Source organism: Gobius niger, assembly GCF_951799975.1.
Source record: "Gobius niger genome assembly, chromosome: 18".
In the NCBI taxonomy this organism is placed as follows: domain Eukaryota; kingdom Metazoa; phylum Chordata; class Actinopteri; order Gobiiformes; family Gobiidae; genus Gobius; species Gobius niger.
In genome coordinates, this window is record NC_136869.1 from 20,647,913 (window position 1) to 20,669,967 (window position 22,055).

General features: G+C 42.4%; 1 protein-coding gene across 2 annotated transcripts in view; it reads left to right on the forward strand.

The window, feature by feature from the left end:
* The window catches only part of kcnh2b (potassium voltage-gated channel, subfamily H (eag-related), member 2b), a 189,630-nt gene that overhangs the window by 83,444 nt on the left and 84,131 nt on the right, over nt 1-22,055 (forward strand). For both annotated transcript variants that reach the window (XM_079575907.1, XM_079575908.1), the window contains exons 3-6: nt 10,262-10,417; nt 11,330-11,540; nt 12,182-12,465; nt 12,556-12,767. In XM_079575907.1, the coding sequence (XP_079432033.1) occupies nt 10,262-10,417; nt 11,330-11,540; nt 12,182-12,465; nt 12,556-12,767 (863 nt within the window). The remainder of the gene's footprint in view (nt 1-10,261; nt 10,418-11,329; nt 11,541-12,181; nt 12,466-12,555; nt 12,768-22,055) is intronic.

A 22,055-nucleotide genomic window follows, 5' to 3' on the forward strand; every position in this document is an offset into this window, starting at 1 on the left:
CATGAGCATAGATTTGTTGTGCTTGTGGCCACACCTCAAGTCGCTGAGCTTTAACTAATAATTCTCTGTCATCCAGGAAGTGGTTAATTTAATTTAAATTCCCCACCTGCACAAAAATGAACTGGATTCAGAGCAGGGGCTGGGACTGTGTTGATAACCGGAGTCCTTTGTTAAGATAAAGACAAGAAATTCATTCTCCCCTGTTTTTTTTTTAGATTTTTTTAAATTTCAAAAATCAAACTACACAATGGGACACTTGAGACTTTTCCAGCCGCCTGCTGGCCAACTGAATTTGACTAAAGCAGTACTAAGTAACTTGTTTATCTTATTAAAACCTTTCCGTAGTCCCTCTGGGGGTAATACAGGTGTTAATGGGATGATTGGGGGTCTTTCATCTCCCCCTGGTGTCTCTGGCCAGAAAAAACACAATTGCAACATTCCTGCCTCTGAGTCGGAGGCCCCAATACACACTAATGTAATCACAAAGAAGAAGCTAACAGGCTAATAGGCAACTGCGGGCTTGCACCACTCAAACATTATTTACAGCTAAGTGTGAGTGAAAAAAAAAGATCTCCATTGTGTAATTGGATTTACAATATCCCTCTCTTCAGCGTAGTATTTACTCTCATGGACAATTAATGAGTAAAAAACATGCAACATGCCACGACACCTGCAGTGGCACTTGTGGCCTCTAGGGGCATGAGTTACTTAGTTCTGCTGTAACAGTGTAATGAATGTACAAATATACACAGTTTTTGAAGAGTAGAACATAATCATCTCAAGTGTCTGACTGGAGTAATCATGATAACCTTGGTCATGCATTGTATCTGAGACACAAAGAAGAATGTAAGAGTCACAGCCTTGTTACGAGTCAGAGCCCAGTGTTCCCAGAGTGTGGATCCAGAAGGAGCAGTGAAGAGTTCGTCCCCACCCCACATATCTGAGAGAGCTGACATTCTGTTGTTTTACTGTACACTGTCTTGTCACACAATGATCATGATTTCACTTGTTGGATCTGTGCTCGGGCAATTCCTGTTTCCAATGCTCTCATTGTTTTACCTATGCCACACCATGTACATGGACCTGTCAACATATAGATGCCATTATTTATTGGATGTTATCACCTCTGTTGAACTCAGGTTTGATGGAAGATCCCAACATTGTCCTGAGGAGAATTGTAATGTTTCGTTTGTGGCTCACAAACATATCCTACCTGTATCTTTAAAGGCTAAAATGAACTGCTGAGCTAGCATGAAACCATCCACATGTCTAAACAACAGAGTTAGCAGCTTTACATCCAACAACACCAAATTCAAATTGCAATGTGGGACGTTTCTTGTTGAAAACAGACGTTGCAGAGGAATCCTCCTCTGGTGTGTGTGCAGTCTGTACCTGGTCAGTGTTAGCCGGAGTGTTGAATCTGCCTGACAGCTCTGCTCTATGAGAATCTTCAGCGCATTAACAGGAGGAAGTGCCTCTCTTAACCCCCTTTCCTATTTTTAAAACCAATGTCCAACAGAAGAACATTATGTCTTCCTTCTGCCTGTTATACGTCACACCTGGATTCACATTTGCATTTGGTCGAAATAAACAAATTTCAACTCAGTAAAATGGATCGAGCTGGATAAATTCCGTGTGTATAGATGTTTTTTTCAAACTGCATAATGTAGGAAGTGCACTATCCTTACAATCTACTCCACACCAGTCCCCAGCCGCCTGCTTTGATAGCGATCTGTGGTGTTAATTATGAACGAGTCTTACTGCTAACTCCTGGGAGAGCTTAGTGCTAATGACTGGGGGATTGTATTTATCTCAAACATTAACATTCAGATAGAGAAATGATAAGATCAGCGCCTAAATGTGGCTTCTTTCCCTTTGAATCTTGAAATTATGCTAATGTGGCGCTCAAAGCGAGATCGCAAAGTTCACTCAGAGCTACAACGGATGATAAACACGAATAAAAGAGTGACATGGTTAGTCTTTTTTATCTGCTTCTGTGCCAGCAATGAATTTAGACGTGTGCCTTTAAACGTTTGTGAGCTTGTCAGGTCTCACCGCTGAAGAACCACTGTGGCACAAAACACTTACGTATTAAAGTCAAGGTTCATTCTTGTTCATGTTGCCTTCTACTTTTAGTCACAGGATCTGGCAACCCAAAGCGTGGGCTTTCTTGTAAACAGGTCATACTCTTGTGTGAGACGTCTTTGTACAGAGCTATAGCAGACTCAAAGGCTGTTGGACTCTGCCCTCTTGTGGACCTTAGTGGATGTTTTACTATAACTGGCTCAAAGCACCTCCTCTTATAGCAGTGATCTCCAGCCAGCAGCCCTCAGCCTGTTCTTGGTGGAGCATCAAAGGCTACATTTCTACACACGCTTAATGACTCACATTACAGATGCGTCTTCTGTTTGTTCTGAACATGTTGAATGCAATTTGCAGATTTACCTAAATAAAGTAAAGTATAAGGACAAAATTCAATTAATATCTTTAATTATGTTGAAATATCATCTTCGTTACTAATTCTTCAGAGTGAACTCTAGTTACAAAAGTGAAACATAAGGTTGATGAGGTTAGGGTGAGCTGGGGGAAATCTGTCCTTTGCATTTGACCCGTCCTTCGATGCTGCCTGGGGCAAACCCGTAAGGAGCAGTGGGCATCTGCAGAACAGCGCCCGGGGACCCATATCCAGATGTGGAGCCAGGCTAAGGGCCCCAATCACCCGGTAGGACGATTATAAAAGGTTGGAGACCCCTGCCGTACAGTATTCTCCTGCAGTGTATATTAGAGATAGGGCATGTGCATTATTAATATACATATTGTATGATGGTAGCGATATAGCTTCTCCACTCTACAATCTGAAAACAAACTATTCATTAAAGATAAATGAATAAATTTGAAGGCAAGCGGACCCACATACATACTAAATACTATCAGCATTGTAAGGGAGATGCTGATTGCCCTGTGGTCCACTAGAGGGCGAGCCTGCTCCACACAGGTCACAGGATGAGCAGATGGTGCTCTGGCTCCAATCGGAAAACTTACACGTGTCTGAGCATTACTGTCAAACTCTGCTCACATCTGCTGGGAGGGGCTGAGGACAAAACGAGAGGAGGGTGAGTCGTATGCGATCGCTGCATACATAAATTATGCGGATTTTACTTTGTATATTTACATCGAAAATAACCAAACTGAACAAGCCACAGAATCTTTAACGTGATGAAATGAAAAAACAAAACAAAACAAAACGCAGCTTTGGGTTGAAAATGAAAGAACACGTACTACATTTTCCTCATATATGTCAGTAATTTACAGCAAAGGTTTCTGCATCTCTAAATATATAAAGAAAGACATTTTCTACCTGCTGCGTCTCATGTTTTAATTAGGGCTGCAACTAACGACTATTTAACTATCGATTAATTTACAGATTATTTTCGCGATTAATCGATTTGTCGCTTGGCTCTAAATGGTGTATGGAAATTGTAATTTTTCAGTTTTCTTCATCACAGAACGCTAAAGTGGCATCGCTTGAGGACATGTTGATGGAGTAAACTTAAATGTGGAGCCTCTTGGCGCTAATTCTGCTTCTGATTGGATGAGACACAGACGGATGTTTATGGAATGTTTAATGTACAAAACACTACAGACCCTACCTTTAAAAACATTTCAAAACATTTTCATTAAAAATGCACAATTTTCATGTCATTTTTGCTCTATTTGAGTCTGTGTTTATTAGAAATTGATTGATTGCTAAAATAGTTGCAGACTATTTCAACAATAGATTAGTTGTTGATTTTTCGATTAGTTGTTTGAGCCCTAGTTTTAATGGGTCCATCCCTTCATTAGAATCCCCAGAGAAGACTTCAAGACCAGGGTGGCCAGGTCCGCTGTATTTTTCTGTAGAAATTTGACAAATTTTTTAGCTTTTCAACAAGTGAAAACAAAACTGTCGAAATTTACATGCTGTATTTTATTATTTTAAGGGAGGTAAGGGAATTTATGGCGGCTTTAAATTCTGGAACAGATGCTAAAATGCCCTGAGAGAAAACCACTGATCCCCCAAGTTATTGGCAGTTCAGCGAAAGACTCTAACTCAGAAAACAGCAATTTGTTACAGAAACTTTTAGTGACTTTGCTGCTGCCCTACACACCTATGGCGTAACCGGGCAGCAAGTCAGTACTTCTTGGAGTAGTATTATCACAGTTCTAATTTGTAGAATTCTTTTGTCTTTGTCTTTGTCTGTATTTGCTGGATTACAAAACAGTACGCTCTTACCTGAGTAAAATCATTCTAAATGTAATATTTGGACTACTTCACCCACGTGTGTTTACCTGTTGTTATTAATCTTTCTTTTGTCCTAATGCTTTGTTGCGAGCGTATCTGTGATCCCTCACCTCTGTCAGGAGTCTAATCCCTCCTAATCTGGTTCTCTCCATCTGCTGTAATCCAGCGGTTATGAGGAGGCCGACTCCTGATCCCACGCTCGGAGAGTAGCCAGATATTGTCAAAAGTTCAGATGGATAAGTGGACATCAATACAGTGTGACAAAACTACTGCAAAACAAAAACATTTCAATGTAGCACATACTTAATTTAAACAAAAGCTAGAATGGAAGTCAATTTGGACTAAAACTAAACTTTCTAAGTTACTATGCATTGTTTTTTGTGTTTTTTTACGTTTTCCTTTTTAGTTAGATGTAAGACGATATTACGTCACCTCATATTGCAAATATATATTTTAGAGGAAACATCTTCGTTCACATTCAAGCGATGCACAAGAGAATGAAGTGGAGAACCTGAAAACAAATGCCTTCAGATTCCGCTTTATTCTTCGCTGTATTTCCCTGAATGTTTGCAGATTGTGTTCAACATTTCAGAGCAAAATCAAGTATAAGTACAAATGTAGATGGTCTTCGGGGAATGACTTAGACATTGTCATTTATCGTATACTTTAGTGGTAACTTGATGGGTCTGAAACCTTGCATCTTAATCAGCCCCTGCTTTAAACCAGATTACAGTCAGACTGTCATGGCCGATCTGACTTCACAATAAAATTAAACAGACCAAATCCTCAAACGGGACTTTCTGGGAATCTCACAAAGTCACTAATCTCCATCTGAACAGTGTTACAGAGAAGACTCGGGCACAGCGTCCAGTTTTAAACAGCAAATGTATCAATTATCTTTGCAAACTGAAGTATTTTTTTGGCCAAATTGTCAAATATATTAGCCATCCCAAAAATGAATATAGGCATAATTTCCCAACGACCACGGGCACCACTGATGCCTTCACCCTCCAGGCTTTCTCCAGTTCTTCTCTGAGCCCCTGGTATTTCTCTAGTTTCTCGTGTTCCTTTTTCCTGATGTTGAAGTCGCTTGGTATTGCTATGTCGACCACAATGGCTTTCCTCTGCTCTTTGTCCACCACCACAATGTCCGGTTGGTTCAATACCATTCTGTCCATCTGTATCTGGAAGTCCCACAGGATCTTGGCTCGGTCATTCTTGACCACCTTTGGAGGTGTTTCCCACTTTGACCTTGGGGTTTCCAGCCCATACTCTGCACAGATGTTCCTGTACACTATACCAGCAACTTGGTTATGGCGCTCCATGTAAGCTTTCCCTGCAGCTACACCTGGGGTCTTGTCTGGTGTGTGTTTGTGTGTGTGTGTGTGCGTGTGTGTATACTGTATATATATATATATATATATATATGAACTAAATATGAACTAAATATGAACTATGGTCCCTGCTGTTGTTGGAGCCCGTGTTCGAGTGCGTTGTGGTAATCCCCAGAGCTTTGTAAAGCGCTGCATCAGATTATGAGCGGGACAGGCTGAATTGGAGCACATCCACAGGAGCATTTAGACTTTGACTCGGACACCCGAAAGGTCCGGGTCATTCAGGCAGACAGGAGTTGCTCTATAACATCAGAGACATGAGAACATGAGGACATTTAGCAGCAGTGACACGGCTACAGTGACAGTTAATTTTGATATTTGGATTTAGTTTTATGAAAATGTCATTTAGTTTTAGCCAAGATTTAGTCAAACAATTCTAAAGTTAAATTAGATTCTTGCAATTGTTTGATATAGTCGACCGACTTCACATTTACACTATATTCAGACATGTTTCATATTTAATCACACTGCAGCCTGTTTGTGTAACAAAAACTACAAAAGACTGAGATGTCTAAAGTGGTGAAAGCCTGAATAAATCATGTAACAAGTTCCACTTCATAAAAGTCACAAGAAGATCCAAAGAGTCAGTGAGGACACGTGTTGCAGATGCAGTCCTGAGTGAAGTGAGCAGTCGAACACTATAGGATGAGTCTGTAGTGTCTGACTGCAAATTATACAGAGTGCAGGACAATCCGCTGCTGACATTTAATCCTTGATGAGAGAGGAAGAGAGAGAGAGGGGGAGAGAGAGAGAGAGAGAAGGAGAGAGAGAGAGAGAAGGAGAGAGAGAGAGAGAGAGAGAAGGAGAGAGAGAGAGAGAGAGAGAAGGAGAGAGAGAGAGAAGGAGAGAGAGAGAGAAGGAGAGAGAGAGAGAAGGAGAGAGAGAGAGAGAGAGAAGGAGAGAGAGAGAGAAGGAGAGAGAGAGAGAGTAGGAGAGAGAGAGAGAGAGAGAGAAGGAGAGAGAGAGAAGGAGAGAGAGAGAAGGAGAGAGAGAGAAGGAGAGAGAGAGAGAAGGAGAGAGAGAGAGAAGGAGAGAGAGAGAGAAGGAGAGAGAGAGAGAGAGAGAAGGAGAGAGAGAGAGAGTAGGAGAGAGAGAGAGAAGGAGAGAGAGGGAGAGAAGGAGAGAGAGAGAGAGAGAGAGAAGGAGAGAGAGAGAGAGAAGGAGAGAGAGAGAGAGAGAGAAGGAGAGAGAGAGAGAGTAGGAGAGAGAGAGAGAAGGAGAGAGAGGGAGAGAAGGAGAGAGAGAGAGAGAGAGAGAAGGAGAGAGAGAGAGAGAAGGAGAGAGAGGGAGAGAGAGAGAAGGAGAGAGAGAGAGAGAAGGAGGGAGGTGGACAGAGAAAGAGAAAGGAAGGTAAGAGAGAGAGAGAAGGAGAGAGAGAGAGAGAGGGAGAGAGAGAGAAGGAGAGAGAGAGAGAGAGAAGGAGGGAGGTGGACAGAGAAAGAGAAAGGAAGGTAAGAGAGAGAGAGAAGGAGAGAGAGAGAGAGAGGGAAAGAGAGAGAGAGGAAGAGAGAGAGAGAGAGAGAGAGAGAGAGAAGGAGAGAGAGAGAGAGAGAGAAGGAGGGAGGTGGACAGAGAAAGAGAAAGGAAGGTAAGAGAGAGAGAGAAGGAGAGAGAGAGAGAGGGAAAGAGAGAGAGAGAGAGAAGGAGGGAGGTGGACAGAGAAAGAGAAAGGAAGGTAAGAGAGAGAGAGAAGGAGAGAGAGAGAGAGAGGGAGGGAGGTGGACAGAGAAAGAGACAGGAAGGTAAGAGAGAGAGAGAAGGAGAGAGAGAGAGAGGGAAAGAGAGAGAGAGGAAGAGAGAGAGAGAGAGAGAAGGAGAGAGAGAAGGAGGGAGGTGGACAGAGAAAGAGAAAGGAAGGTAAGAGAGAGAGACAAAAGGAGTCGTGTGTGTAAAAATGTCCAATAACAAAGGAACATCATTCCTGGGTCTGGTGTTTTTTCACATATTTAACATTTTGTAAAAGTTTAAAGAAACCATGAAATCATGAAAGTTCGAGCGTGTGTCACCACTACCTCCACATAAGCTGCTGACATGAATGGACACCACCAACATCTTATGAATGAGCGTTGGTCTGACACGGCGCCCTCTTGTGTTCGCGCCTGTCACATGCAGCTGCTCGGACATAGCCAGATGGTGTAATCTTTTCTCTTTTTTCTCCCTCTCCATATTTCCCCTGGGGGAGCGCAGGATTTAGTGCTGGCCGACCAATCGGCTTTCAGGCCCAGTGATGAGAGCGAGGCAGTGGGCAGCCCACAGAGGAGCGGGGCACGTTGGCAAATAGATTTGTTGACATTGTTTTTTAGCCTGTTTTACTGAACACTGACCACTGGCTGCAGAAGATTCAGGTAAGATAAGATAAGATCGTAAGAGATATTGCTGCGCTGAGATGGAAGAATTCATGGGGAAATTATCTAGCGATGATTTTGAGGAAAGTATTACAACTGAGTAGATTTGAGAATTATGTTTTGAGAGTTTATCCACGTCCAGGAGGATTACAATTTGAGACTTGTACGTGTCATGTGTGCATTTTCACTGAGTCTTGAGGCGTTCACTTAAAATCACTTTTCGTAAATTGTTTCGATAGTTAAGCTTTATGACCAGTGCTCAAGCCAACAAAACTCTTGATTTGATCGTTTTTAAGTGGAAAATGTATATTTTTATGTGAGGGCTTGTGCTGCGTGTGGATGTAGATCCCGAGGTTGAGTCACAGAACTTAATTTGAGTTCTTATTCTGTAGAACAGCTAAAAAAAATAGAAGTGGATGGGAACTGTGCAAATGAAGCTTGAAACATGTCCTTTACAAAACACTTTTCCCATTGGACTCTAGAAACTATATATTTAACAAAGAAAATGGTGTATAAATTCAGCAGACAAAATTCCAACCCATACAGATACATTTTCTCTGAGCAATCATGAATACATTTACTTTAAAGATCCATATTCAGCTAATTGTGGCTATGTTGCTGGTGAACCATGCCATAGAGAATCAGAAACAGACCTGGAGCATCCTGTCTGCTCATCAAGAGCTCAGAATGCCCTGCTTCACCTGGTCTTGTTGCATATGAACGAAGATATGAGGATGTTTTGGAGTATCAATTCTTCTCTGACAATGATTGTCATGTATGTGATTTTATTATAACAATGAGAAAGACTAATACTAAGAGTTGTAATTGTGGCACGAAAGTTCAGAAAAGGTGAGAGAGGTTTTTATTGCCTTATTTAACAAAAGAGAGATGTAAACGAAAACTGATTCCTGCGTCTCAAGTTGAGGACACTCTGACTGGTGAGTGACTCAGCGTTTAACTTGGCTAATTTAGCTCTCAAGTTCTTGGCACAACATTTTTGGAATGATGGTTTTGCGTTCAAAGGTTGTGAGTGGGCACGGCTTGGGAAGTAATACCAACTCTCCTTAAATGGGCGGGACGTGCAGCTGGAACCTTCTCAAATAACATCAAATCTGAAATCTGTAAAAGTTCTATGGACATACTTTATGCTGGTCTAAACTGGAGTCAAAGCTTCTGGTGAATTTAAGACAAAAAAAGGCTGAGAAGCACAGGTTTTGTAGGTGAGCGTTTTGCCTTCTGTTTAGGGATTTGGGGAAAGCCCTGTGCTGTCTCTGGGGCTTTCACATTTACGCTGTCTAACTCCACTGTTGTGTCTGTGTTTGGATGCCCAGCATCACATGTGCCATGATTTCACGCTCGCCCGGCTCGTCCCTTGTGCTTTTATGAGCTGAGTCTCCCTTTAATCACGAGTGAGGAGGATAAGGAGTGGCAATGTTGGCAATATCTGTCATAATAACAGTTGGATAGTGATAGTGCATCTGTAAACTAATTATCAAACTTACACTAGGTATTCCTCAATTTATTCCTGTTATCATGCTGAAAGTGAAAAAAGACTGAAAATGAAAATATTATATATGTATTCTTATGCCGGACCATTTTGTATGGGGGGCACTGAAAGGCATTAAACTGCCCTTCAGTGCATTTAACTTTAATGTTCAGTGAGTGATAAAATAGGTCTGCGGGTCTGAATAATGATCTCACTACAAAAGTTTACTATTTTTACCAATAAAAACATTTTGCTGGAAACTACACAATAAAACATTGTTTTGTTGATGACCAAAGCAAGATGACTACACAAACGCTCCAAGGCTTTTGGAATGATGTTCTTATTTGTGTGAAACTGCACCCTTTTGAACAACAACCCTGTTTTTTTTTTTTCTTTGAACTTGGTGTGAAGCAAATTCACTATAACATGGATGAAGAAGCCTGTAATGATTGAACAAAAGTGGCCCCAGGATCGATCCCTGAGGAACCCCACAATTCAAGGCTGTTTGGAGTGATATACAGTTACCAATTTGATCAAAGAATTTCCTATACTCAAGAAAGGATTTCGACAACTTGCTGTTGATGAAGGGGTATGAAGAAGAGTGCGGTCAAACAACTGGAAGATCAAACAAAGAAATTTTAAACTCAAAAGTTGTGAAAATATTGATGGCCAGTGGTGCAAACATTGTGTGGATATATGTTGGTTTGTTGGAGCGTTATGCCCCTCATCTGACGGTCTCTCTGGTCTTTCCCAGGCGAGTGCTTCCTGTGCATGGTGGACGTGGTCCCGGTGAAGAACGAGGATGGCGTGGTCATCATGTTCATCCTGAACTTCGAGGTGATGACAGACGAGAGACAGAGTGACGGACCCGCCGAGCTCAACCACCGCCTGCCCACCTGGCTCGTTACAGGTGATGTCACATGTTCTTTATTACGCAGGGGGAAAAAACACACTCCCATTGGGTCTTTTAAATCACCTCCTTTGAATTAGACCATCTGATGAAGAAACCAAAGATTTTATTTATTGACGGGGAAAAAGTTCATTCAGAATTAGATTTGACCCCAGGGAGAGCAGGGTTAGTAATGAGATAAGCCCTTCCCCACATGGATCAATACGGTTTGTCTAAGCCCTTCGATTCCACAAAGCTTCTCATTGTTGTTTCATATATGAGACAGTCAGACATAGAACATGAACCAGGTCAAAACTTTTTTTTTTTTCCCCTGAGCTCATCATTTCTCCTGAGCTCATTGTTTCTCCAGAGACAGACAGAGCATTAGGAATCAACTTTTTTTGTCACTGTGGATAAAAATAAAACCTATGTGTCCCAGATTGTGTCCAGCACTTTTAAGCTCCCAGAGAATAAATCTCCTTTGCCGACCATAACCACTGTCTTCTGATTACATTTTACTGTAGAATCTCTTAAACTTCCCTCTTGGATATTTCCTGTCTTCTACGTCTTCCAGTTGTCTTTTATGCATAGAGAAGCTCAAAATTGTCTGTATTTCCTGCAACACAGCCAGGTTTAAATTGACCATTTTATCTTTTGGCATTAGTTTGGAGAATTCAATGGCTGGGTTTACTCCAGATGCACCGAATTTTCGCTTAAACCAAAAACAGGTGAATTTTCCAGGCAGGTGATTCTGGCCATTAGCCTGGCTTGACAGTTGAGAGAATAAGTGTCTTTCCCTCGTACACAGCATTACACCTGGCCAGTACTGATGATAAATCCAAACTACTGCATCTCTAAAACAACTTTTCTATTCATTTCAATATGCCCTTGTGCTCCTAAGCATTGTTCTCACCCGATCTGCTCTCTTTCCAGGACGTCCCAGAGGCTTCAAGCTACGTCTGCCGCTGCTGCGCTCCCTGTCCAACAGCAAGATGTCCCTGAACGACGTGGAGGTGGGACAGATCCCTTCAGCCACCCCCCTGGCCCTCCACCCGGACCACTGCCATGAGTCTCTCAGTATGGGGGAGTTCCTGCCTCTCCCGCCTATAACCCTCGAGCAGCAGGACAAGAGCACGGCAAACAGGTAAGCTATGGAATAAAGATGTGTCATATTTACAACTAGAAGAAGGTTAATGGATGGAAAAGATAAAAGACCCTGGCAGGTAGCCGAGTCAGAAGTGTGATAAGAGGAGGGAGCAAATGGTTTGTTTGGGCAAAAAATATCTCACCCCAGGGACCTAGACACAAGTGGGTGTGGAGAGGCTGTTGAAGAGGCTGTGGAAATGGGCCCAATGAGGGTTGTAGCTTAAACAGCAAGTGTCTACAAGAAGCCTGTAATGACTGAACAAAAGAGGCCCCGGGATCGATCCCTGAGGAACCCCACAATTCAAAGCTGTTTGGACTGATATACAGTAACCAATTTGATCAAAGAATTTCCTATACTCAAGAAAGGATTTCAACAATTTGAGTACAGTAGCAGAGATGCCCACCCTGTTTTACTTTATTTACCCATAATGCTTCACAATATTTTCCTAAATGTATTCAGTATGCTCATGAACTTAATCCTTGGCTGCACAAAGAAAAAAAAATGCTTCTATAGATTGGACTAAGTCATATCTTATCTTATCGAAAAACTGAAAATGCTAGGTTTGAATTTCCTCCTTATTGTCACCCTTTTGTAGAGCCTTGGTATTTTTATTGATAATGCTTTTTTTTATTCCCCAGATCTGCTCACCAGGGTTGGCCCGATGACTGCCAAGTGGACCAGCGCACTTTACTCTCCTCAGACCCGTCCCACCCCCCACACACCCAGTCGTCCCCCTGCGTGGCCCCGCACCACCACCGCCTCAGCCTGAACCCCGACGCCTCAGGGTCCAACTGCACCCTGTCCCACAGCCGCTCCCGGGAGAGCTTCCACAGCATGAGGAGGGCGTCTTCCGTGGACGAGATCGAAGCCATGAGACCGGACTGGGACAGGAAGAACCGGAGATCCAGTAACCGCAGCACTGGTGAGAGGGGGAAACATTGGTGGTAACTAAAACATTTTTTTTTTTACTTGCACTGTCCCAACATTTCAACCGCTGCCGTTTGTCCTCCAGGTGCGGTCAACAGTAAATCCAACATTCTGAACTCCACGTCGGACTCGGACCTGATGCGGTACCGAACCATCTCCAAAATCCCTCAGATCACTTTAAACTTCGTGGACTTCAAACCCGACCCGCTCATCGCGCTACCCAGCGGGGAAATGGACATCATCGCGCCCTGCAAACTCATCGACCGCACGCACCACGTCACAGAGAAAGTCACTCAGGTAGGACGCTGGCTTCGTCCGCATCACTTCACTGCTCGCCGTATGCTAGCCGGGTAAGCTAAGGTTTGGCCGTGAAACGTAGTGTGGTTATAAATAAACGTTCACTGCACGGCCTAAATGAAAAATGCAGAATTCTTAATGATAATACATTTGTGTAATTTTTGCTAGCTTGAGTTGGGTGTGTTGAGGGTGTGGTTTGGAGGCATGGGCCTAACAAGGTTCTGTGCTTAGTTATACTTTATGCATGATTTTTCAGTTTTCAAGAGCTATTTAGGTTTTACTCAAATGTTGGCACAAAAAAACACTTCCTCGTAAAAAGCAAGGTTGTTGTGATTTGAGTTAAAACGGAGGGGTTAAAATTCTGGCTGACATACAGTACTTTCAGCTTTGTCTTCTTTTTGTTTGAGTGCTCATGAGTGAAACAGATGAAGCCGTGCATGTTGCATGGACTGTGATGAAATACAGTAAACTCCAGTCATTCCTTTTATCTTAAAGAGGGGGTATTATGCTTTTTTCAGCCACATAGCACCAGTCTATATCACACTACAATGATGACGAAACCTTCTGTTGGTCTGTAAATGCAGTAAATTAGAATAACTGCCTTGTATAAAATTGCTCTTTCAAAATGGAGGTAGCAAATGACTTGAAATAGGCCCCTGTCTCTTTAAGAACCTCTGACCCTTTCTGACACGCCCCCTCCACACGCTGTCTGTGGCATCACAACAACACTGCGCTCGTTGTCTCAACTGTATTGAAACTACGATCGGTGCATTTTATTTTTTATTGTTGGAAAGGAGCTACTGTTTATCACTTTGTGAACAATGGCCACACATGATATTATTTGGAGACAAACCTTCCACACCGGACGCTTGGAAGAGGCTCTTGCCTGAAAAATAACTGTTGTTTGGAGGCTATCTGGTCCCTCTTTGCATCTGCCATGCCCTATGGATCTCTAACTATACCCCCATGGACGACACCAGGATCTGCAGGAGCCCATACGATTCAAAAGACGGACATTATCTGTGCAGGTGGACAATGGTTTTTCGAGGTTACCCGTTAGCTTGTTATAATCGACTACAGCTCATTGTTGATGAAAAGTCTGTAATAAACCACAAATGTGTAAAGCCAGGCTCCGTGTGTGATCATCATAAAGGCTGCTTCAAGCAGTTGCCTGTTTTAGTGACGTTTTCAATGCATAATATGCTGCTTGTATTCAGTGAATTTTACCGTTAGCTTATCGCGGCTAGCTTGTTAGCTCCGGGAGAAAACCACTCGGCTATGACCCATTGTAGATGAAATGTGAGCAATAAACTACACAATCAACAAGCCAGGCTCCGTGTGTGATCATTGTTAAACGGTTCTTTGTGTGTGTGGTGGTTTTATTGACTTTATTTGTGCATATTTCTCGTTTTCACGTGATGACTCGAGGTTTAGCTTAGCATTAGCTTTCTCCGGAGGCTCTGTGCATCATCAAGGCCCAGCGCAGAACCAGACACTGAAATAAGCGTTCTTGTCACCGGTTTTAATCCTGGGTGTTTCGGTAACAGAAACACTGATGTGTGTCTTTGTAAAAGTCTGCTGTGGCTCCGGTTCACAACACATGAAGCTAAACCTCCATGATGACTCTGTTTACATCTTAGGGCTAGACACTGCGGGGAGGGGGTTCTGCTGAGGGGCAGTGGTTGGTTACTCGGCTGGTGACGAAAGGTTGGAGGCGTATCCTGGAGGTCGGAGGCGTTTCCTGAAGGAATCAGGCGTTTTATCCCTAAAATGGCCACCATCAGAGTTTTTACAGATTACTCGAAAATACGTGAATGTGCTAAGGCAACACTTCAGGCATGGTTTTAATGAGGGAATGACTTAATAACATGATGTAAAGCTTGAAAAAGTCGATTTTGCATAATACCCCCCCTTTAATGTCATTCGTACAGCGCCGTATGATACGTAGATATCTGGGTTTAAGCGTTACTAGTAATAGTGTGTTGTAACAAATGGGTCTTAGGATGTGATTCAATTCTTATTGTACAAATTGATGATATTGTTAAATCTAGAGCAGTGTTCTGAGTTATGTAAACAGCAGAGCTTAGGTTAAGCCGGAATAGTGTGCTAAATCCACTGAGAGTAAAGTAGTTATCAGTGTTGGTGAAACAAGAAAGGATGTATTGCATAAGAGATTAAAATAGCTTGGGGAACATCAGTCGTTTTTATTAGTCCTTTGTTTCCATGTATTTCATATGGTTGTACACAGTAAATGTATATATTCAAAGAAAAGAAGAAGTGCCAGCTGTTTGAAACAACAAAGAATAATGTTAAGATTAATGTGTGCTATAAGACAGATGCAGATGTGGGGTCAGCGCATGGCTCCAGGGTGTTCTGTGTTAAACACTGCATTAACCCCATGTTTACACCGCCCCCAGCAGCTGATGTCCAGTGCAATGGAGCAGGCTGCACCAGCTGGGCCTTAGAGACATATAAGAACAACTCAATCTGTACAACAGAGCACACATTAAAGTGCCTCAGGCGCTACCACAAATATGCTTATGTTGGATTCTTTGGCAGCATATGTAAACTAGTCATGATCGAGAAATAGCTTTTTAATGGTCAGAAAATCACAATTAAAATATCTTTTTCTTAAACAAGTTGGGAGAAGCGCTGCATGGGTACTGGTGTAATACATGTATACAGATGTATACAGTTATACAGAACAGATGCTCTTTGGAATGCGGCTCCTTAATGTATGAAATATCTTTTGTTTGTTGATTTCCCCCATAAGGCCAGCAGATGGCAGCAACAGTCCAGTCCTCACTGTTGTCTTCTTAGTCTGATCCTCATAACTTTTCATAGTTAGGCTACTTTTGTTATGGACTAAATAATAATCTAAATAACACAATTGATTTGAATTATTTTTGTACTTGAAGGAGGATAAAACGGACTACATTTTATTTGGCGACAATGTTCTTGTGGACTCAAGATTCTTTGTCCTCAAAGTTAAAAGTGTCTGTGAAGAACTTCAGGGTGTTCTTTGATAGCAGTTTTAAATTGGCTCAGCGTGGTCAGAGCAAGATTTTATCAACTACGTCTTTTAACCAAAGTAAAGCCTTTTTTAAATCGCATTGACCTTGAAAGGACTATTCATGCTTTCATCAGTTTAGGAATAGACTATTGCATCGCACTTTATGTCAGTGTTTCCCAGTCGTCCCTCCAATTGGTTCAAAATGCAGCAGCACGTTTTTTGAGGAACACTCACAGACGTCAACATATCACCTCAGTACTTTATTCCCTCCACTGGCTCCCAGTGTCTTTTAGGATTGATTTTAGAATGTTGCTTTTTGTTTTTAGAGCCTTGCCCCTTATCTGTCAGACCTTCTGACTGCAATTCAAGCAGGGATCTAAGGTCCACAAACCACGTCCCCAGAGCCAAGTACTAACACTGGGGTGATCGGGCCTTTTCAGTTACTGGGCCCAGACTCTGGAACAAACCCGACATGCACATCACTGACTTTGGCATCTTTAAAGCCTGGCTTAAAAGCTATTTATTCAAACTGGCTTTTATTACTCAGTAATGTGGTGACATTTGATCTATTTTATGTTTTTATTTGATTCTATTTTATTGTTGTTTACGTAGTTGTTTATGTAATTGTTGTCATTGTTTTTACTGTAAAACATCCATCCATTTTCTTCCACTTTTCCGTTGGCGGGTTATGGGGGCAGCTATCGGAGCTGCCAAATCACTTTGCACCAGCCCCTGTAAAGCACTTTGGAATATTGAATATTGAAATAATACTTTTCTATAAACTGCACATTTTCCACATAATTACACATTTTAGCCTCTAGTTTTACATCGTACTATTTGTTCTGATTCTGTATTTAGAAATGTAACAACTCATGGACCTGAACGCTCTCATGTGTCTTTGCATTCGGCTCATGTTAAAACACAATATATTCATGTAAAAGGCTACTAATAACAGCAGTGCACATAGACCAGGTCCAATCAATGTCTCCCTGTGTGTTCTTCATGTTTTATACTTCATCCATAAAGACATAGACAGTAGAATTCTCAAACATATAAAATCCTCCTGAGAGCCATATTCGTCCATCGCGCTTCGTGCTTAGTGACACTGTGTAATATTGTACTGAAGGCACTCTTCTTCTCTAAAAGCCTTAACTTCCTTCACCTTAAGATCTCTCAAAACATCGTGTGCTGGTTGTTGATTTATCTGACGTTTTGCAGCCAACAAAACAGCCGTCTCACTGTAGGCTTGGTTGTTTTCTCTTTTCTTTTATAAGTTTTCCCTCCCTGACACCAAAGGGGAACTTTCACTGGCGACAGAACAATGATTTGACAAAAACTTCCCATGCACTTTGATATTTGATCATGAACATCACGTCGCTGTTGCCTCCTCGTCCTCGCAGCAGCATATTTACACGTATGTTCTATAAAACATCTGAGCACATTTCACTCCTCGTTTAAACCCCCACCGCCTCCGTCCCCAGGAGGCCAGCACTTATGGCGGATGTAAACTCACTCTTACATGTGGAGAACCGTTACTGAGGTTTGGTTAGATTTAGTCATAATTTGATAGTTGTCGTATTTTGTTTAGTTTTATGAGAATTCCAAACGTGCCAAAACGTTCTGTCAAAAACTTTCTTTGTTCAAATTGGAGATTCTGTGTCCAAGAGTGAACACATTCTCAAAGCAGTATAAATCAATATACTGTTGTTGTAGATGGATTTGGACAAAACACCAACAAAATGGACGAAATCTTGCCTAAAGCTCACTTTTTTTTTTGCAGAAAGAAGGTTGTGTCCCCCACCCGTCAGTCACTATAGCAGACTATATATAATGCACTCATTCTGTTGGGATTTAAGACACAGCTCAAGTCTAAGTGACCAACTGGATAAATATTAGCCTTGAATTTTATCTAACATTGATATTTATGGGAAGGGAGGGAATAGATTGATGTAACTTGTTTGTTGTAACCAGCTAATGTTTAGTGACTTTTCACAGTCTGTTTATTTAAAGGAATAGCCCACCGTTTTTACATTCTGAGATATGTTCTTACCTTAGCTTAGACAAGTTGCTACGTAACTGTCTGGTCTTTGTGCGTGCACTCAGTCAAGCAAATGTTGTTAGCATTCATCCTCTCCCGGCAAAGGTATATCCCCAAACTGGGTTGAAGTAAGAAGCTACCAAGCTGTTCCACGTTTTCCCTCTTTAAATACAGTTACGTGAGCCTTTACACAATCCAAGTCTAGTTACACAAAATGAGACATGTCGATTTTCTAAGCGGATATAAAGGGTTACTATATATGTAAGGCATAACCATACCGTAGGAGCACTTCAACGTCCGTGTAGTCAAGTGAGATATTACTGTGTGGCCGTGACTGTGTGACTGAGCGCACACACAAAGACCAGGCAGTTGCGCATCAACTCGTCTAAGCTTAGGTAAGAACATATCTTAGTATGGAAAAACGGTGGCCTGTTCCTTTAATACTGATTTATTCATACCAACATTAATATTAGTTAAAACAAGTATAATTTTGTTTGCATATATAGGGGTTTTCCCACTGGCCCTGATTAGCTCGACCTAAAGGGACTCTTGATCCGAGAGCAGCGGTTTTGGGTCAGTGTTTGGGCCAAACTAAACAGCCGCTCTGAGACACAGGTGTCTCTCACACTCAGGAAGAGAGCGGCAAACACGGCTGACCTCGAGCTGAACTGTTTTACTTTCATTTCTCTTTTTTTCCCTTATTTTAATGAATACACGCTGCATGTCAAGACGTTTGGATTACTCTGATGAGGCAAAATGGATCAACTTTAGATCATCAACGTCTGGCTCTCTCTTCACCATGTGCCGATTAAAGAGCATCTCTCCTCGGTCTCACTCATCCTCCTCACTGCTTTTAATGACCGCGCGAGAGAGAAATAACTACGGCGTAACGTCAGGGAAGTGCGTACATGCGTGTCTCTGCATTGACAGGGCTGTGATCGCTTCATGCCCGTTGTCATGGGAATAAGTTTGGCAAACAGCTGATCATGTTATAGCTACTTGAGCTGAAGTTTAGTTCACATAGGAAGCCTTGCAATAAGCCCCTCATAAATAAATACAGTGTTGCTTTCTCCTATTTGACGAGAAATTCATAGATGACTTCAAGAACACTTTCTCTACTCCATCCTTAAGACCAGTTTTTATCAGTTTTATCCAACGCACCACTAAGCTGAACGATCATCCAATCCCCGACCTCCTGCGTACAGGGACAGTGATAGTATCTTATCTCTTCCCCGGACATCTCCGCTGTAGTGTGAAATCTCAGCTTGGCACTCTGATACAAGCGCATCTCATACAATATTCCTGAGCGCCCGCCCCACGTGAGTTTACAGAAGATAGCTCCACGCTCCACTCGCCTCTTCACGGCAGAAGAACGAGCAGCGAGCGCCGGGAGCACCTTGAGCACCCTGAGCATCATCACCCCCATGGAGCAGTGGATGGCCAACCCAGCACCCACCAGCAAAGTGGTAGGGACCTCCTCTTCTGAACGGGGCTCGTCTGGGGGTTGTTTTTGGTGCATGAGGCCTAGTGAGAACTTTTGGTTTTGCGTGTGTGATTCTGATACGACAAAATAATCTATTTGTAATATATCTGTGTGTTCCAATTATTGCGGATTAAGCCATTCGTGGCCCAGTTGGTCGAAAAGGAGTTTATACGGGTCCTATTGTACAGATTTTTAGTGTTGGTGAAATCATAGCACCCAGAGGAAGCCTGAGTAGACACAAGGAGAACATGCAAACTCCACACACAAAGGCCTCGAATGTGAGGCATTCTTGCTGTGGGGCACCAGTGCTAACCACTGTGCCACTGTGCCAAACTTGCTTGGAAACAAACACCAGAAGGAGGTCTGGCGCAAACAAAGAGGCAGCCATTTGAAAAAGTACCTCAACCTTCTAATGTTTTGGGATTGGTTTTCCTGTCCTAAGATCAGAGATCCCAAAATCAAGGCCTTGGCCCGGCCATCCCAGCCCCCTGGTCTGAATCCTACTGGACACTTAGACCAGCTCAGTGTGAAGGATCAGAGAGATTATACTTTTAGGAATGGCCTCAAATCACTGCTTCTGTTTTCTCCAGAAACAGAATATGTAATATTTACAAGGCGATAGTCAAGTCAATATTTCTCGAGGACTCTGTGTTTTGAACATTTTAGCCACGTGTGAAGTGATCTTTAGTTGCCTCTCTTCAAACCGTGCATTGAAACCAAATTTACTCTGACCAGTCATGTGCTAGAGTAAACCGGGCCATGTTTACTTTGTCTTTGACTCATTTTAAACATATTGAACCTGAAACCGACTGAAAGCACTGTTACATCTCAAGGTAGTGAGCGAGAAACATGCACTTCATTCTTTTTCTTCCCATGTCTTTCCCCCAAGCCCATTTTCCAGGGCTACTTTCTCTGCTGACTTGGCAAAACCCAAAATGCTTTTTATAGTTAGTTTTGAAGTTCTGTCTCCCCTTTTTTGTTCCTCCATCTCCTGGCGGAGCTGGCTTGTTTGCACCGAATATAGGACATTCCTCATAATGATCACTTAGCCTGGATACATGCACCGCGGGTCTTCCATTACCGCCGCTCCAATCTGGGTTGGATGCAGCACTTTGTAATGCGGAAAATGCGACGGGCTATGTTTACTACGCTGGCGCCGTCCTGATTGTGCATAAATTATAACATGATCTTGCATATATGAAGGGGCTGATGAATGGGGAGGTGGCTATTTTTTACCAGGCCAACAATGACAAATACTCTCGGGAATCTGATCCCGCTGTTATTAAAAATCTCTGGGTGTGCCGTTTGTTTATACAATGAATAATAATGGAAGTAACGAGGGCTGTGGGTTCTCAGAAGTGTAGTCCACTTACACACAAACAGTTCATTAATGGCAGAAAATGAGAAAACGTAGCATACATCGCCATGCAAGGGAGCTGTCCGACCATCCCGGCTTGCACATCGTAATCTGATGTTCCATATGGTGTACCGCGTGACATGAATCATTCAAGAGGCAGTCATTTTAGACACCGTATGCCACTGTTAGCTTGTTTCTGCGGTAGTGCTTTTCATATTCCAGTATTGGTGTTTATATGAGAGGTCGAGGCAAAGTGTTGTGTGTAGCTGTTTTTTAATTTTCTTGAAAACATACCAAAAACATGCACCGAGGTCATGCTCCATCTCGGCTCATGTTGCGCTGCGTCCTGCTGGGGTCGTCCGTCACATGACACGGGTCACTGTAGGCAGCTTCCTGGGGGGCTGAAGTCATCACCTCAAGGTTAAGGTTAGCACATTAATGGACATATAGCTCTTATAGGGGACATGCAGGTTTCTGGGGTTAGTTTTTGACCTCTTTGCATGTGTATTTTGAGGCATGTCTATTGTTAACAAAGCAAGCAGATGGAAACCTTTGTAGAGAACCCCAATGAGTTTGACACCAAGCATTAAAGGAACAGGCCACCGATTTTCCATACTGAGATATGTTCTTACCTCAGCTTAGACGAGTTGATACGTACCTGTCTGGTCTTTGTGCGTGCACGTGGCAGAGCTTGGTCGCTTGTGACTTCACCCCATTTGGAGCTATAGGAATACACTGGGAGAGGCCAAATGCTAACAACATCTTTGGTCATTTTGCGTGACTGAGGGTACTCGTCTAAGCTCAGGTAAGAACATATCTCAGTATGGAAAAACAGGGGCCTGTTCCTTTAAAGGGATAGTTCAGGATTTTTGACATAGGGCCTCATTTCCTAGTTATCCAGAGTGTTGCTGATTTCTGGAGATATTTTTTTTGTAATTCATGCAGTTCTTATGTTTGAAGAGTTACGTGGCGCTAGGCTAGTGTAAGGCTAGTGCATTTCTACGGTATCAGCGAGCCTGCATTCGAAACAGTCTGACCCGCTCCACAGTGCAACGCCAGACTAACAATATAAATGTCTGTGTCGCTAGAATAATTTTGCATTTAAAATAAGTTATATTTGAGCAGCATCAGCTTCGTGGTTGTATAAGCTACGCGGCGGTGGAGTGATCTGCTAGAAAATAGTCCCTCAAAATGCGATCATTCATGTGATGCAAGGTCAGTTATATTCCAAAAAATATTCTATGAGGCCCTATGTCAAAAATCCTGAAATATCCCTTTAATGCCTATTCAGGAGGAGACAGCTTCAGCAAAGGAGAGTGTTAAAAGCTACATTACCTGAATTATTCTGCTTTCAAACAGAGGTGTTTCGATCTCTCACAGACCCTTTTTGTATTTCC